The 17,985-nt window shown below is 36.9% G+C and overlaps 1 protein-coding gene across 1 annotated transcript in view; it reads left to right on the forward strand.

Moving 5' to 3' along the window:
- Window positions 1–17,985, forward strand: part of LOC150089129 (coiled-coil domain-containing protein 63-like) — a 95,890-nt gene that overhangs the window by 22,815 nt on the left and 55,090 nt on the right. Inside the window, exon 6 of the mRNA XM_090388461.1 lies at window positions 5,382–5,563. Coding sequence (XP_090244587.1) covers window positions 5,382–5,563 — 182 coding nt within the window. The remainder of the gene's footprint in view (window positions 1–5,381; window positions 5,564–17,985) is intronic.

Here is a 17,985-nt window from a genome sequence, read left to right on the forward strand (position 1 = left end):
TTGGACTCAGGGGAGGTACCCATGGACTGGAGATGTGCAAATGTGACCCCAATTCACAAAGGAGGATCAAAGGCTGACATAAGTAATTATAGACCTGTGAGTTTAACTTCTGTTCCCGGAAAATTAATGGAGGCACTGGTTAAAGAAGCACTGCAGGATCATCTAGACAAGACTTCAGTTATAGCTCAGACACAGCATGGTTTTGTTAAGGGGAAGTCTTGCCTGACCAATTTGATTGGATACTATGATGCAGTCACAAAAGAACTGGATGCAGGGAATAACTTTGATATTATATACTTGGATCTTAGAAAGGCTTTTGATACTGTTGCACATGGAAGACTGCTGCACAAATTGGAGCAGTGTGGCATTGGAGGCAAATTGCTGCTATGGATAAAGGGATGGTTGAGGGGGAGAAGACAGAGAGTGGTAATCATTGGACACTGCTCATCGTGGACTAATGTTATTAGTGGAGTCCCTCAGGGTTCAGTATTGGGTCCTTTATTGTTTTCTGTATTTATAAATGATATTGATGATGGTATATCAAGCTTAATGTTCAAGTTTGCAGACGATACAAAGGTTGGCAGGGTTGTCAAGGACACTACTGACACTATGCTGCTGCAACAGGATCTGGAAAGGTTGAGCAGATGGGCTGAGAGGTGGCAAATGAAGTTTAACATTGACAAATGTAAAGTACTACATATGGGAAACAGCAACCCCAGAGCAACGTATCAACTCTGTGGTACTACACTGACAGTGGTAGAGAATGAAAGGGACCTGGGGGTGGTTGTGCAGGCAGATATGAAGTTCTCTGAGCAGTGCAGACGGGTTGCAAGAGTAGCTCATGGTGTATTGTCAATGATATATAGGAATTTTTCTAGCAGGGATAAGGAGGTGATTATTCCCTTGTATAAGGCAATGGTCAGGCCAAACCTGGAGTACTGTATACAGGCCTGGAGACCTCATTTCAAGAAGGATGTAGAGCTGCTGGAACGAGTACAGAGAAGGGCAACAAGATTAGTGAATGGAACAAAGGGGTGCTCTTACGAAGAAAGGCTTAAGTTTTGCGAATTACAGTGTCTGGAGACTAGGCAGCAGTGAGGTGATCTGATAGAGGTGTACAAAGCCTTGAATGGTTTGAGCATGCTCAATGCTGATGGGATTCTTCCTCTTGCTCAGAATAATCACCTGAGAGGGCATAAATTCAAATTGAGGAAAGACAGATGTAGGATAGATGTGCGGAAATTTGCCTTTAGCCAGCAGGTGGTTGGTAGGTGGAACAGACTTCCATCCTTTGTCGTGGAAGTTGATAGCCTAAATAAGTTTAAGGCTCGGCTGGACAGGTATTTCGAATGAACAGAGGGGTGAAGTGGAAGTGGTTATTTTTTATTTATTTATTTTACTTTAATTTTTTTGGCTGATGCTGCATAAGCTTGCTTTCTTGCATCAAATGCCTCTACTAATGCTAATGCTAATTATGCTACAAAGTTACATTATATATTATTCCATATAGTTACAATCATAATGTTTTTAACTTATTTATAGTCTCAGTAAAAACACTTCAAATATTAATTATATTCCTACAGAACTACAAAAAGGAATAAGAAATAGCAATACGAAAAACACTTGCACACGATTAACGCTTACACCTGATATTTTATTGTAAGCAGTTGAAGAGAGCAGATGTGTTTTAAATTGGCTCTAGCAGATTAAGCTCACTTGCCTGGTAGACAAAATTTTTGTTTAAAATTTCTTTTAAATTTAATTTCAGCAATTTTTTAGACTTTATTTCAGCAAATTTTATGAATTAATTTCTACGATATTTTGTAAATTTAAATGTTATTTTTTTAAAGTATTTCTGCTAAGTTTAATTCTTTATGATTACTTCACTAGGATAAAGTTTGATTTCTGTAATATTTTGTTAATTTAAATTCTGTAATATATTGTAAATTTATTGTAATATTTCTTCAAAATTCATATTTTCTTCAGAGTTTATCAAAATTTTTCCTAAGTTCAAATTTTACCTAAATAACAGTTATTACAAGATCCACTTTCAATACATCATCCATGGGCATCATGACTGACACCAGAAATGCCTGTGGGCATTTCTGGTGTCAGTCATGAGTTTGTCACTTGTATAGCCTGTGGCATGTGTTCTAAAATCAGTCTAGCAGACAAACAGAGCTCAACTGATGATTCTTTGCACTCAGTGTAAGGAGTGTACTGATCTCAAATTGAAACTTAGTGTATTAATAGAAGAAATTGAGTTAATCACTGAAAAATGGGTTCTTGCCTTAGAAACAAATGTAATTGGGAGCTCATGAGGGACTCGAATATCTTATCACCTGCCAAGTGATGCATCCACAGTTCAGGACTCAGAACAGAATAGTGTAGTGCATACTGCAGAGCAGTATGCACTACACTACACTACACTACACTATTAGGGGAAACAGGTAACTATTTTTTGCAATGAAGATAAGTGAGCTAGAACCAGGGTGTGTTTGCTGAGAGAAACAATTGTTGATGTGGTAACATCAACAATTGATATGATAGAGTGCCCAGACAAGAGGTATGGAGATGCATGAGGGAGAAGGGTGCATCAGAAAAGTACGTAAGGCTTGTGAAGGAAATGTACGAGGGAGCGGTGACTCAGGTTAAGAGTAGTGTAGGTATGACTGAGGGGTTCTCTGTAGAAGTTGGACTGCACCAGGGATCAGCTCTCAGCCCATATCTGTTTGATCTCGTAACGGATGTGTTGGTGAGAGAAGTGAAGAGTAGAGCACCATGGAGTATGCTGTTCGCGGATGATATCGTACTGTGCGAACCATCCCAAGGAAAGGTAGAGAAGAAAATGGAGGAAAGCATTGGAAGAAAGAGGCATGAGGATAAGTAGAACGAAGACAGTATATATGGTATTGAATGGAGAAGATGAGAATTCTATAAAACTGCAGGAGGAAAAGCTACCATCAGTTTCGAAATTTAAGTATCTGGGATCGAACGTTGAGAGGGATGGAGGATTGAGTGCAGAAATACAGCATAGAGTGCAGTGTGGATGGTTGAACTGGAGAAAGATGAGTGGGGTGCTGTGTGGTAAGAAAATAAATTGTAGAATGAAGGGAAGAGTGTGTAAAACTGTGGTTAGACCCGCATTGATGTACGGTGCTGAGACATGGGCGATTACAAGGGCCCAGGAGAAGAAGAAGGAAGTGGCGGAGATGAGGATGCTAAGATGGATGTGTGGTGTGACATGGAAGGACAGGATAAGAAATGACTACATCAGAGGTACGGTTAAGGTGGGCCTCTGAGTAAAAAAATGCAAGAATCTAGGTTGAGGTGGCTTGGACATGTGGAACGAAGAAGTGAGGAGAATGTGGGGAAGAGGTGGGAAAAGTTGGAGGTGATAGGGAAGAGGAAAAGGGAGAGACCTAAGCTGAGATGGAAGGACAAGGTGGCAGAGGATTTAAAAGAGAGAGGATGGAGGAGAGAGGAAGCCCAGGATAGGGAGGAATGGAGGAAAAGGATTAAGGACAGAAATTCCGACCCCACATAAACGTGGGAATAAGGCGAGGATAAAGAAGAAGACCACAGATTGTCAGATTTTAAGGGGGTAAAGTAAAGACAGAATTATTATACATGTGGGGACTAACAATATTAAATGAAAGGCTTTAGAAAATTTTTATCAGCATGTTTCTATCTCTACAAAATAGATTACTTTATTAATCTATTTTATAGAAATAGTATTCATCTGAACAAAGGTGTTGCAAAGGTTTTTGCACCACCTTTGTTCAAATGTATCATTGAGGACACCTTGAGGGTTCAGGGAAATTTCTAGTTTGGGGGAGAAGGGAAATATAGACATGTGTTTATCTTATGATATGGGTCAAGGTAGTGCTTGCACATATCTCAAAAATTCTTCTTTGTTGCTGTAGCAGCTGATGTTAGAAAGATGTTCTGAGGGGGACGACATTTCATATAAGCAGGAAGATAAAGCTAGGGAAATAAGGCTAAATAACTTCAAGGGATTAGTCAAGGTAGTAAAACTATAGAAGAATACTTAAGTCTTAACTGTCTACAATAATGTCAGGAGTGTTGTCAATAAAATGAGTGAATTTGAACTCCTCATTCAGATAACTAATGATGACATAATGAGGATAATGGAAACATGGTGCCACACAAAAATTGGGGATAATGAGTCCCACTATGGTATATATAATGTATTTAGGAGAAGTAGGGAAGGTAGAAGAGGTAGTGTGGTCATGCTTCTTATCAAAAGCAGCCTGAGCACAAAAATAGCTTTTGTTGAGTCAGAAGTTACTTCTGCCAGCATGTCTGCATGGTATGAGTTAGTTGGAAGCAAAGGTATAATGAGAGTGGAAATTATATACAGACCAGAGAATTGTGAAGAGTATGTCAAGTCTCTACATGTAAATGGAAAGGGGCCAAGCATGTGTGAATATGCTTGGCCCCCTATTGTGGGTGACTTCAATTTGCCCCTAATTGATTGGAATAAGTGGGAATGAACTTTCCATTATGTTTTGTTTGTTTTTTGAAAAACAATGCAAAACCCAATGGAAAGTTCATAAGCTTTGAGTTTCTAAATCCTTTTAGGTGTTAAACATTCTTTCTCATAAGATCAGGACTTTGTAAATCAGGAGGTTACCTTATAGGTAAATTGTTACTGCATTTCCATCACTCATTTAAAATAAAAAAATCATATACTTCACATAAAAATAATTAAAGATCCTATTCAATAATCATAATACAACATAAATGCTTTTTGAAAAGAGAACCACCAAACAATTAGTTAACTAAACAATAGTCAAAATAAAAAATGAATTCAGACAATCTAGTTCCATCAATGAACAAATTACTGTGTATCCTAATTCAAATTCATTGTATTCATAATTTTACCTTTCCATGATCAACTAACTTGTTTAAAACAAATTTTTGTTTACACTGATATTAAATTAGTCTTTTCACTAGTTATTTGCATTTTTAACTATTCCACATTTTTTTTATTTTTTTTATTTATTTATTATTTTTAAACTTTCATAATGGTAAATCCACAAAAAGTGCACATATCCTTTTTGGGAATCATTTTTAATTCATTTAAATTTTAAGTTTTATCTTTCACTTTTAATCAATCTGTTACAATAAATAAGTGAATTTCATTTAATTAAATAAAGGTTTTACTGATTATTCTTAATGTTCTATTAAGAATTGTTAATATTTTTGTAACTTATTGATATCCATGGAAATTAATTCATTTGAAACAAACACAAAACAGAAGAAAGTTAAAAACAGAAAGAAGTAAAAATTGCTTGTTTATTTGACAGAGATTTTTGTTTAGTTATAACCATATTATTGATATTTTAAATTTCTAGGGAACCAACAAATATGATGAAATTTTAACATCAAATGTCAAACTTCGAGATGAAATTAATAATTTGTTAAGAATCCGTTCAAAATTTAATCGTGTTTATCTGCGGATCAGAAAAATCATGACTAATGAGAGGAAAAAGATACTTGGCACTATCCAGGAAGCTACTGCATCATACCTTCAAAGGTAATGCCCTCCAAAATTAAGTAAAATATATTGTATCTGATGAAATTGGTACCAAGCTGCTAAGCCAGATATAATAGATATAATACAGCCTTTGGACTGCATATGTTGTGCAGCTTTTCATGTTGTGTTACTTAGTTTAAATTTCATGTAAACTATTCACAGTGTTAATTTCATAAGAATTTATCATTACACAATTTTCATTTCTTAATAATAAGCATATTTTTGAAAAGCTTATGATAGACTCTACCTATGAAAAATACGAAAATTTATATTTATTGCACATTAATAGTTATTAAAAATTGTAAAATTAAAAGTGGCTAGCATTGTAGCCCATTTACATCAATGAGGTGTGTGATTATAGGCACTATTACTGTCATTCATTCATTATTTATAAAAGTAAACAATGCATTATTGGTTGAACAATGTATATGAGACTAACACATGTTGAGACGTATGATGGATTTATTTGAAACATTAGCAAAATATCTTATTCATAATTCAATTGAATTTAGCTGTATGAATTGTTGACATCAGGAGGCTTGAAATTATAAGTAGAGTCCCTGTTGCACTTCCCTGAATTATGAGCTCTTGTAATTGTGGCTAAATAAGCAAACTCTTATCCATAATTCTGAGAGCATTCTTGGAAAATGTATCCCCAATTCACAAAGCGGGATCAAAAGGTGACATAAATAATTACATATCTGTTAGTTTAACTTCTGTTCCAAAGAAAATAATGGAGTCACTGGTTAAAGAAGCATTGCAGGATCCTTTAGACAAAACTTATAGTTCAGATACAGCATGGGTTTGTTAAGGGGACATCTTGTCTGACCAATTTGATTGGATACTATGATGTAGTCACAAAGGAACTGGATGCAAAAAATAATTTTGATATTATATACTGGGATTTCTGGAAAGCTTTTGTTATAACCAGGAAGACTGCTGAAGAAAGCTTTTGTTATAGCCACACGGAAGACTGCTGTACAAATTAAAGGCAAGTTGTTGCTATGGGTAAAGGGATGGTTGAGTGGGAAACGACAGAGAGTGGTAATCAATGGAGATTGCTCTTCGTGGACTAATGTTATTAGTGGAGTCCCCCAGGGCAAAGTGTTGAATCCATTGTTGTTTTCTATATATTTCAATCAGATAATGCTTTGTATTGTCTGCATATGCAAATGATACAAAGGTTGGCAGGGTTGTTAATGAGGGCGCCTCCGTAGCCAGGTGGGAAGGAGCAGCAGTGCGTAGCACATGCTTCTTGATTAGACCGGGGTTCGAGCCCGTCACCACCAAATACGGAGTATGCGGAAAGGTCAAGGAATGACCACCGCATATCCCGGAGCAATATGGCCTTAGTTGCTAATGCTCCTAAAAACCAAATAACGAACGAACGAACGGTTGTTAATGCAATAGGATCTAGAAAAGTTGGGCATATAGGCTGAGAGGTGGCAACTGAAGCTTAATATTGACAAATGCAAAGTACTGCATATGGGTAGCAGTAACCCCAGAATAATGTACAAACTATGTGGTGCTACACTCAGGGTAGTGAGCTGCTAGAGCAACTCATGGAGCCTTGTCAATGATATACAGTAATTCTGCTAGCAGAGATAAGGAGGTGATTATCCCTTTGTATAAGGTAATGGCCACACCTTGAGTACTGCAAACAAGCCATGGAGGCCTCATTTTAGGAAGGATATAGAGCTGCTGGAATGAGTATATAGAAGGGCATTGAGATTAGTGAATGGAACAAAGGGTTGCTTTAACCAAGAAAGGCTTAAGTTCTGCTAATTGCAGCCTCTGGAGACTAGGCACATACTAGGTGATCTGATTGAGGTGTAATTTGAGGCAACCAGAGGGAGTAATACTATTGATTTGATTACGGGTAGTGATTCTTCATGCATTAAGAATCTGCAAATAAAGGAGCCACTAGGTGGCAGTAATCACAGTGTTTGGATGTACGATTTACTTGAAGAGGTAATGCCATCAGGGGTAAATGGAAGGGTTTTTGTAAAGGTGACTGCAGAGGTCTGAGATAGTTTTTAAAGTCTTCAGACCAACTGAAGATGTTGCCAACAGCAAATTCTAAATGGGAAGCATTCAAAGAATTAATATTGGAAGCTACTAGGCTTTTCATACCAACCAAGAAATGTTGTTCAAGGTTTAGGCCTAAATGGATGTCAGATGAACTAATGAGACATGTGGTAGAGAAGAAAAATGCATGGGATACATAAATTAACAGGTGACACAGAAGCCTATGGAAGGTATATGAAAACTGATCTGTAATCAAGTCACAAAGGAGGTAGTAGCAGTAGTAGTAGTAGTAGTAGTGGCATGTGATGCAAGAAAGCAAATGTATGAGCTTATGCAGCATCAGCCAAAAAAAAAAAAAAAAAAATCACACCATTCCCTCCAAATGCCTGTCCAGTTCCTCCTTAAATTTATTCAAGCTATCAACTTCCACAACGACAGATGGAAGTTTGTTCCAGCAATTAACCACCCGCTGGCTAAAAGCAAATTTCCGCACATCTATTCTACATCTGTCTTTTCTTAATTTGAATTTATGCCCCCTTAGGTTCGTAATCTGAACAAGTGGAAGGATCCCATCAGAATTCAGCGTGCTCAATCCATTCAAGGCCTTATATACCCCAATCAGATCACCGCGCAGGTGCCTAGTCTCCAGCCACTGCAATTTGCAGAACTTAAGCCTCTCTTGGTAAGAGGATCCCTTCATTCCCCTCACCAATCTTGTTGCCCTTCTCTGTACCCGCTCAAGTAAATCTACATCCTTCCTAAAATAAGGTCTCCAGACCTGTACGCAGTACTCAAGGCGTGGCCTGACCATTGCCTTATACAGAGGGATAATCACCTCCTTTTCCCTGCTAGCAAATATCCTATATATCAGGGGTGGGCACGCATGAGGTCAATGAGAGCCGCATTCCGGTTTTTCATATATTATAAAGAGCCACACCATAGTTACATAGTATTAAATACACAAATTCAAATTTAATTTAATTTAATTAAATTAATATGATTACATATTCTACACAAGTCTTAAGTGCTATGTAAAGTATGCATATATAAGAAATTATAATTAAGAGAAAGAAAATACAAAATAATTATTTCAAAGATTTACTGAAGACCTTTGGTCTTCATTAAATCTTTGAAATTTGGCGTAAATTTTGTTAAAGCCGTTCAGTGTGATGATGATTGGTCAACTGTGAACGATATTTCGACTTCAAGAACTTCATTGTGGAGTACAAAGATTCACAGCAATATGTTGTACCAAAAATTGAAATTAGACGGCAAGCAGCTTTCTTTAAATGTGGATATTTTGATTCTGGCACGAGTTTCCAAAATTCAATTATAGAAGTAGATTTGTGCTGCATTTGCAATGCCTGATCCTCTTTCATCTCTAATAACTCCAATTCGCCAGCCGCTTTTTCAACAAGCATTATTTCAGAAATTGGAAATCCATCTTCAATAATATCACAAATAAATGGGTTCACAAAATATGCAAATGCAGATTTCAAAACTTTTCAAATCTTCAAACCTATGTTTGAAATCTGCATGCAATTCTTCCAATTTTTCTTTGTATTCGTCTAACTTTTCTTCCTTGATATTAATTATATTTGCTTTTACTCGTGGAAAATGATTAAATATTTTGTTCTTAAGATCCAACACAAAAAGCCGAAGTTTAGCTTCAAAACTAAATACAGTTTGTGACAAATCAATAATAATTTTTTTCTTTCCTTGTAAAGCCAAATTAAGTGTTTGCAAATGTTCTATAATGTCTGTAAGGAACGTTAAGTCAGAAAGCCAAGTTTCATTTTCTAATTCTGAGTATTTCCTTTTTCTTTTGTAAATGTTATGATAGGATGTAGGAGTTCCACAAAACGGCTCAAAACATTGTAAGTTGACAGCCATCTTACAACACACCACAGGGATAAATCATTGGGCAATTCATCTGTTTCGTCATTCATTCGCAACTCTTCTAAAAAGTTCTTAAATTGACGATGTGTTTTGGCATTTGTTCTAATTAAATTCACAATCTGCAAAACAATCTTCCACACATTTTCCTATTTGAAGTACTTCGCTATGAGATGCTCACGGTGAATTATGCAGTGAAGAGGTAAGAAAAGTGGAATTTTAGGATCATTGTTTAAAAGACCAATGAGACCTTGGTTTTTCCCTATCATTGCAGGCGCTCCGTCGGTCGCAACACTTACAAGTTTATCACGAGGCAATTGAAACCTGTTCATTACTTCATCAAGCGCATTTCTAACATCGATACCGACAGTTGTTTCGATAAGAGCTACTAGGTCTAACATTTCTTCCTTCACATTTATGTCTGCAGATACATAGCGGACAAAAACGGCCAATTGTGGAACATTCTGAATGTCTGTAGACTCGTCGAGAGCTAAACTAAATGCTGTACAATTTTTCAAATCACACATCAAACTATTTTCAACATTTTTACTAATTGCACCAATATGACGCTCAGTTGTACGGCATGACATAGGAACCAGTGCGATCAATTTATGTAGTTTTGTATTATCTGGATCCAAAACTTTAACCACTTCTTCCAAGTTTCTTTTAATAAATTCTCCTTCTCCATATGGACGTTTGGCACGAGCAATATTCCAAGCTATCAAAAAACTAGCTTCGTTTGCTCTGTCATCTTCGCGACTAAAAGAAGACAAGAGTCCTTGTTGCTTATGAAGACCAGAATGCAAGGACTTACGTTTCTCTGTTCGCAATTTTGAATTGAGTGGATATTGAGTTGAAAAGTGGGGATGACTTACTTCGTAATGTTGACGTAAATTGCTTACTTTGTAGTTTGCAATTGTAACTTTACAAATAAGACACAACGACTTTCCATTATTGTCAATAAAAGCAAAATTTTCTACCCATTCTTCTTGAAAGATTCTATTTTCTTGTTCGTATTTTCGTTTTTTGATATTTTCTGAGGTCATATTATCAAAAAATTTAAATAAATTTAATTCCAAAGTCTGGAATTGAAACTCTTATGGGAGGTTTGGTCACATAGTATTGCACAAGTCCGCTGATGGTGCCAGCAGTGTAAATGCGCGCATATTTATTTATAATCAAAATAAAAAATAGCAAAATATCTAGACATAAAAAAAAAATAAACACAACATAAAATCTGTATAACAAAATATTAATTACTTAGTTAATTTAACAAGATTCAGTGAAAAAAGTTCTGAAATAATAAAAAAAAAAAAGATTTAATGGGAGCCGCACTTAACTCAACAAAGAGCCGCATGCGGCTCTGAGAGCCGCATTTGCCCACCGTTGCTATATATCATTGACAAAACCCCATGACCTGCCCTGGCAGCCTGTCTGCATTGCTCAGAGAACTTCATATCTGACTGCACAATTACTCCCAGGTCTTTTTCATTTTCTACCACCTTAAGTGTAGTACCACACAGTTGGTACGTTTCTCTGGGGTTATTTCTACCCATATGCAGTACTTTGCATTTGTCAAGGTTAAACTTCAGTTGCCACTTCTTAGCCCATCTGCCCAAATTATCTAGATCCTGTTGCAGTAGCAGACTGCCATTACTGTCATTAACAACCCTGCCAACCTTTGTATCATCTGCAAACTTCGAAATTAAGCCTGATATACCTTCATCAATATCATTGATAAATAGGTTAGGCAGGCAAAGGGAGATTACAAAAAATCTTTGGCAAAGGATGAAAAGAAAAACTGCAAAGAGTTCTTTACTTATGTAAACTCTAGAAGGAAGGGGATGAATCAGATTGGTCCACTTGATATCGATGGTTCAAAATGTTGATGATCTTACTCAGGTAGCTAACAAACTGAATGAGTATTTTGCATCTACATTTACACATGAGGAATTATTTAGGGAGGGGAATACCAGAGGTGTTTAAACTATGGTAGGGAGTTAATGATTTTTTAATAACTGAGAGCAAAGTGGAGGAGAAATTGTTGAAGATAAACATAAAAAAGGCACCTGGGGTGAGGTAGTAGTAGTAGTAGTGGCATCTGATGCAAGAAAGCAAGTGTATGAGCTTATGCAGCATCAGCCAAAAAAAAAAAAAATCATACCATTCCCTCCAAATGCCTGTCCAGTTCCTCCTTAAATTTATTCAACCTATCAACTTCCACAACGACAGATGGAAGTTTGTTCCAGCAATTTATCACCCGCTGGCTAAAGGCAAATTTCCGCACATCTATTCTACGTCTGTCTTTTCTTAATTTGAATTTATGCCCCTTAGGTTCGTAATCTGAACAAGTGGAAGGATCCCATCAGAATTCAGCGTGCTCAACCAATTCAAGGCCTTATACACCTCAATCAGATCACTGCGTAGGTGCCTAGTCTCCAGCCACTGCAATTTGCAGAACTTAAGCCTCTCTTGGTAAGAGGATCCCTTCATTCCCCTGACCAATCTTGTTGCCCTTCTCTGTACACGCTCAAGTAAATCTACATCCTTCCTAAAATGAGGCCTCCAGACCTGTACACAGTACTCAAGGCGTGGCCTGACCATTGCCTTATACAGAGGGACAATCACCTCCTTCTCCCTGCTAGCAAAATTCCTATATATCATTGACAAAACCTCATGACCTGCCTTGGCAGCCTGCCTACATTGCTCAGAAAACTTCATATCTGACTGCACAATTACTCCCAGGTCTTTTTCATTTTCTACCACCTTAAGCGTAGTACCACACAGTTGGTACGTTTCTCTGGGGTTACTTCTACCCATATGCAGTACTTTGCATTTGTCAAGGTTAAACTTCAGTTGCCACTTCTTAGCCCATCTGCCCAAATTATCTAGATCCTGTTGCAGTAGCACACTGCCATTACTGTCATTAACAACCCTGCCAACCTTTGTATCATCTGCAAACTTCGACATTAAGCCTGATATACCTTCATCAATATCATTGATAAATATACAAAACAACAGTGGACCTAACACCGAACCCTGTGGGACTCCACTAATAACATTAGTCCACGAAGAGCAGCACCCATTGATTACCACCCTCTGTCTTCTCCCACTCAACCATCCTTTTATCCATTGTAGCAACTTACCCTTAATACCATTCTGCTCCAATTTGTACAATAGTCTTCCATGCGCAACAGTGTCAAAAGTTTTCCTGAAATCCAAATATATGATATCAAAATTATTTTTTGCATCCAGTTCCTTTGTAACCACATCATAATATCCTATCAGATTTGTCAGACAAGACTTTCCCTTAACAAACCCATGCTGTGTCTGAATTATTGCTGCAGTCTTGTCTAGATGATCCTGAAATGCATCTTTAACGAGTGACTCCATTATTTTACCCGGAACAGAAGTTAAACTAACTGGTCTGTAATTACTCGTGTCACCCTTCGATCCCCCTTTGTGAATTGGGGACACATTTGCACATCTCCAGTCCGTGGGAACCTCCCCTGAGTCCAAGGATGCTCTCATAATTATGGCTAAGGGTTTGCTTAGTTGCTTTGCCGCCTCCTTTAATATAACTGGATAGATCCCATCCACCACAGGTGCTTTTCTTATGTTTAACTTCAACAATTTCTCCTCCACTTTGCTTTCAGTTATTACAAAATCATTAAGTATCCTGCTACAATTTGATAACCTTCTGCCATTTTCAAACCTTAATAATTCCTCATGTGTGAATGTAGATGCAAAATTACTCATTCAGTTTTTTTGCTATCTGAGCAGGATCATCAACACTCGAACCATCAATGTCAAGTGGACCAATCAGATTCATCCCCTTCCTTTTAGAGTTTATATAAGTAAAGAAATCCTTGCTGTTTTTCTTAGCATCTTTTGCCAAGGATTTCTCGTAATCTGCCTTCGCCTGCCTAACCTCCTTTGTGACCTGATTACAGACTAACTTATATCTGCCATAGGCTTCTGAGTCACTTGAAAATTTATATGCATCCCATGCATTTTTCTTCTCTGTTACGAGTCTCATTAGTTCATTAGATAACCATTTAGGGTGGATGGGATCTAGCCAGTTATATTAATGGGAAGCAGTAAAGGAAATAAGCAAACCCTTAGTCATAATTATGAGAGCTTCCTTGGACTCAGGGGAGGTACCCATGGACTGGTGATGTGCAAATGTGACTCAAATTCACAAAGGAGGATCAAAGGGGGACACAAGTAATTACAGACCTGTTAGTTTAAATTCTGTTCTGGGGAAATTAATGGAGTCACTGTAGGATCATCTAGACCAGGGGGCGCCAAAATTCTTTGACCGTCGGCCCCTTCAAGAGTTTCTTGACTTTTTATTGACCCACTCTATTTTACTATTACGTAATTATAATAGGACAAGCAAAAAAGATGCTTATGTGAGTTTTTAGATTGTTTATTTTATTGTTACAGTGTTTATTGTATGTATGATATAGTATATATTATACATACAATAAAATATTGGCTTAACGTCAAAGGGATACGTTTTTGTTTTAGACGTCCTTTTTAACATTATATATTTGATAGGAGGGATGAATAATATATAAAATATAAAATTTAATTTAGATTACAAAATACCAATAATACAGTCTTCCGTATATATATGAAAATAAGACTTTTATTAACTTAGTATACAATTTACTAACGTTGTCAATGTGAAGGGTGTGCTTCGTGACTCTTGACAAGATTAGCAATGTTGGGTTCAAAATTAGTAAGTTTCGGCCTTAAATCGCCACAGAATTCTATATCTAGCTTATTTCTTTGTTTTGCTAAAATGGAATTAACATGGCTGAAACCAGCTTCAACCATGTACGAGCTTGGAAATTCAAGCAAAAAGGGGAGTACCACTTCAGAAAGTTTTGGATATTTTTCTACAACATTTATATTCGTCCAAAAGTAACTTAAATTCCTATTTTTAAAAATCATCTTAGCTTCAAGATCAACTGACAATTCAATAAGTTCATCTTGTAAGTTACATTCAATATTTTCAATATCTGCAGAAAATGGCGTGATAATCCAATCTGGAATGTGTATGTTTTCAAAATCTGCAAAGTGCAATTTAAAATCATTGCTCAAATTTTGAAGATGTTTTGTGTATATTTCTAAGTCTTCATCTTTTACTTCCAATTGCCATAGATTCGAAAAGTACTGAAAATCTTTTTGTAACAGTGATGATTTAAATAAGGCAAATTTAGCTTGGAACCCTAAAAGAATCGTCCAAGCTTGAATAATCGTGACATCTTTACCTTGTAGGACGGGTCTGTACGTCATTAAATTTTGAAAATAAGTCCACCAAGTAGAAAATATGATTCTTATTTCTCTTCAGTTCATCACTCAAAAACAAATTAACATCTGTAAGAAACTCTAGGGTTGAGTCGAACAACTCAACAAATCTTTGTAGACTTGCACCTCTAGACAACCATCTTACTTCAGTATGAAAGAGTAATTGGTGTGATACTTCATAATTTTTTTCACAAAGTTTGGCAGACAATCGTGATTTAAGAGGATGAGCTGTAATTTGATTAATAGATTTAATACACACTCTTAGAGTATCATGCAGTTCGTCACTGAGAGTTTTTGCCACCAAATGGTTTCGGTGCAACACACAGTGAACAGTATGTACACTTTGAACGTTTTCTTTCAGAAAGGCAGTGAAACCTTGATAATGGCCCACCATTGCAGGTGCGCCATCTGTGGCTACTGCTGTTATATTAGTAAATGGAATATCATACTTATTTAAATATTCCTCCAATCGCTGAAAATTGTCAACCCCGTTCCATCACTTTCAAGATATTTTGCAAATAAAAATTCGTCAATAATTTGATGTTTGGTTTTACAATAATATCTTACATAAGCCATAAGAATAGAAGAACTATCGAATGTAGATTCATCAAGTTGGATGGAGAACTTACTATTTTTGAGTTCTGATACTACAGCTTTTTCTACATCTTCAGCCATTTCACCAATATGCGTTTTCATGGTATTCACACTCAATGGTAAGCATTTTAAAACAGGGCCAGAATCTTTTTTCATTATGGTTTCAATTACTTCTTTGATTGTGGGTATAACAATGTCCTCTGCAATTGTATATAGTTTTCCTTTTTTTGCTATATTAAAAGAAATATTGTAGGAGGCTGTTAATCCTTGTTTATTGCCAGCTTTGGCAGGTGCTTTCATAAATGATTTTATTGTTGGTCGATGTGTGTATTTCTCTTTCAGTTCTTTAAAAAAAGTCAAGATCTTTATCTTTCTTATCGGGATGGAGTCTTTGAAGATGATTTTGATTTTTGCTGGTTTCATTGCATCGTTACTAAACGTTTTTTCACAAAGAAGACACATAGGCCTTGTTTCGTTTGTTAATGAAGCAGTAAACCCAAGTTTCAAATATTCTAACGAATATTGTCTGCATTTATTTTTAGAATCTGAAGCTGCCATTGTGGTTACTGGGCTTGTAACAAAATAATTAAAATTGAAGTCAGTAAGCAAAAGTATTAAGTCTAAATAATATACCTACTCATGTATTTGTATAGGATGTGCAAAACTACCAGCCCTGCTCAACTCTTCAACATAGAGAAGTTTAGTTCGTGAATGAATAACGATTGAATTATAATATGTATGTTGATGAATTTCAGAACATTAACACTCACTTGTATGTCGATGCGCAAAAATGAGACTGGGATCGAATGCGTGTAAGTATAAGTAAATAAGCAATGACACACGTGTTGCAATCTTGCTCCCGCCGCACTGGATGGGTGGGAACCACCAACATCCGTTTATTGGTAAATATATCGTTTGGCCTACTTGATTGGCCTCTATAACTATTTTCATTACCCTGCTCCATCTCACAGGTCCTATTCATGTCACTGTTCCCACGATTCACTCTTAATTGCGTTGTCATTCAGGATGGAGGTAATCCAAGTTAACCGAATTAAATATTACCCATACAATGATGTCTTATATTTTTATATTGACCCCCAATCGACCCCTAACAATGTTATATGCACATGGAAGTCTACTGTACAAATTGGAGCAGCATGGCATTAAGGGCAAAATGCTTCTGTGGATAAAGGGATGGTTGAGTAGGAGAAGACAGAGAGTGATAATCAATGGACACTGCTCTTCATGGACTAATGTTATTAGTGGAGTCCCCCAGGGTTTAGTGTTGGGTCCATTGTTGTTTTCTATATTTATTAATGATATTGATGAAGGTATATCAGGCTTAATGTCTGAGTTTGCAGACGATATGAAGGTTGGCTGGGTTGTTAATGGCACTAATGACAGTACACTACTGCAAGAGGATCTAGAAATGTTGAGCAGATGGGCTGAGAGGTTGCAACCGAAGTTTAACTTTGACAAATGTAAGGTACTGCATATGGGTAACAGTATCCCCAGAGTAACATATCAACTGTTTGTTTGTTATTTAGGTTTTAGGAGCATTAGTAACTAAGGCCACATTGCTCCAGGATATGCGGTGGTCATTCCCTGACCTTTCCGCATCCATATCAACTCTGTGGTACTACGTTGACGGTGGTAGAGAACAAAAAGGACTTGGGGGTAATTGTGCAGGCAGATATGAAGTTTTCTGAGCAGTGCAGATGGTTTGCAACAGTAGCTCATGGTGTCTTGTCAATGATATACAGGAATTTTTCTAGCAGGGATAAGGAGGTGATTATCCCCTTGTATAAGGCAATAGTCAGGCCACACCTTGAGTACTGTATACAGGTCTGGAGGCCTCATTTTAAGAAGGATGTAGAGCTGTTGGAACGAGTACAGAGAAGGGCAGCAAGATTAGTGAATGGAACAAAGGGTTGCTCTTATGAAGAAAGGCTTAACATTTGCAAATTACAGTGTCTGGTGACTTATAAACCTCAGTGACAGTGCCTTATAAACCTCAATCAGATCACCATTGCTCCAGGATATGCGGTGGTCATTCCCTGACCTTTCCGCATCCATATCAACTCTGTGGTACTACATTGACGGTGGTTTACTTATATAAACAGCAAGGATTTCTTTACTTATATAAACTCTAAAAGGAAGGGGATGAATCTGATTGGTCCACTTGACATCGATGGTTCGACTGTTGATGATCCTGCTCAGATAGCAAACAAACTGAATGAGTAATTTTGCATCTACATTCACATGTGAGGAATTATTAAGGTTTGAAAATGGCAGAAGGTTATCAAATTGTAGCAAGATACTTAATGATTTTGTAATAACTGAGAGCAAAGTGGAAGAGAAATTGTTGAAGTTAAACGTAAGAAAAGCACCTGGGGTGGATGGGATCTATCCAGTTATATTAAAGGAGGTGGCAAAGCAACTAAGCAAACCCTTAGCCAAAATTATGAGAGCATCCTTGGACTCAGGGGAGGTTCCCACGGACTGGAGATGTGCAAATGTATCCCCAATTCACAAAGGGGGATCGAAGGGTGACACGAGTAAATACAGACCAGTTAGTTTAACTT

This window comes from Mastigoproctus giganteus, chromosome 2 (assembly GCF_048544385.1).
Source record: "Mastigoproctus giganteus isolate SK-2022 chromosome 2, ASM4854438v1, whole genome shotgun sequence".
Lineage (NCBI taxonomy): Eukaryota > Metazoa > Arthropoda > Arachnida > Uropygi > Thelyphonidae > Mastigoproctus > Mastigoproctus giganteus.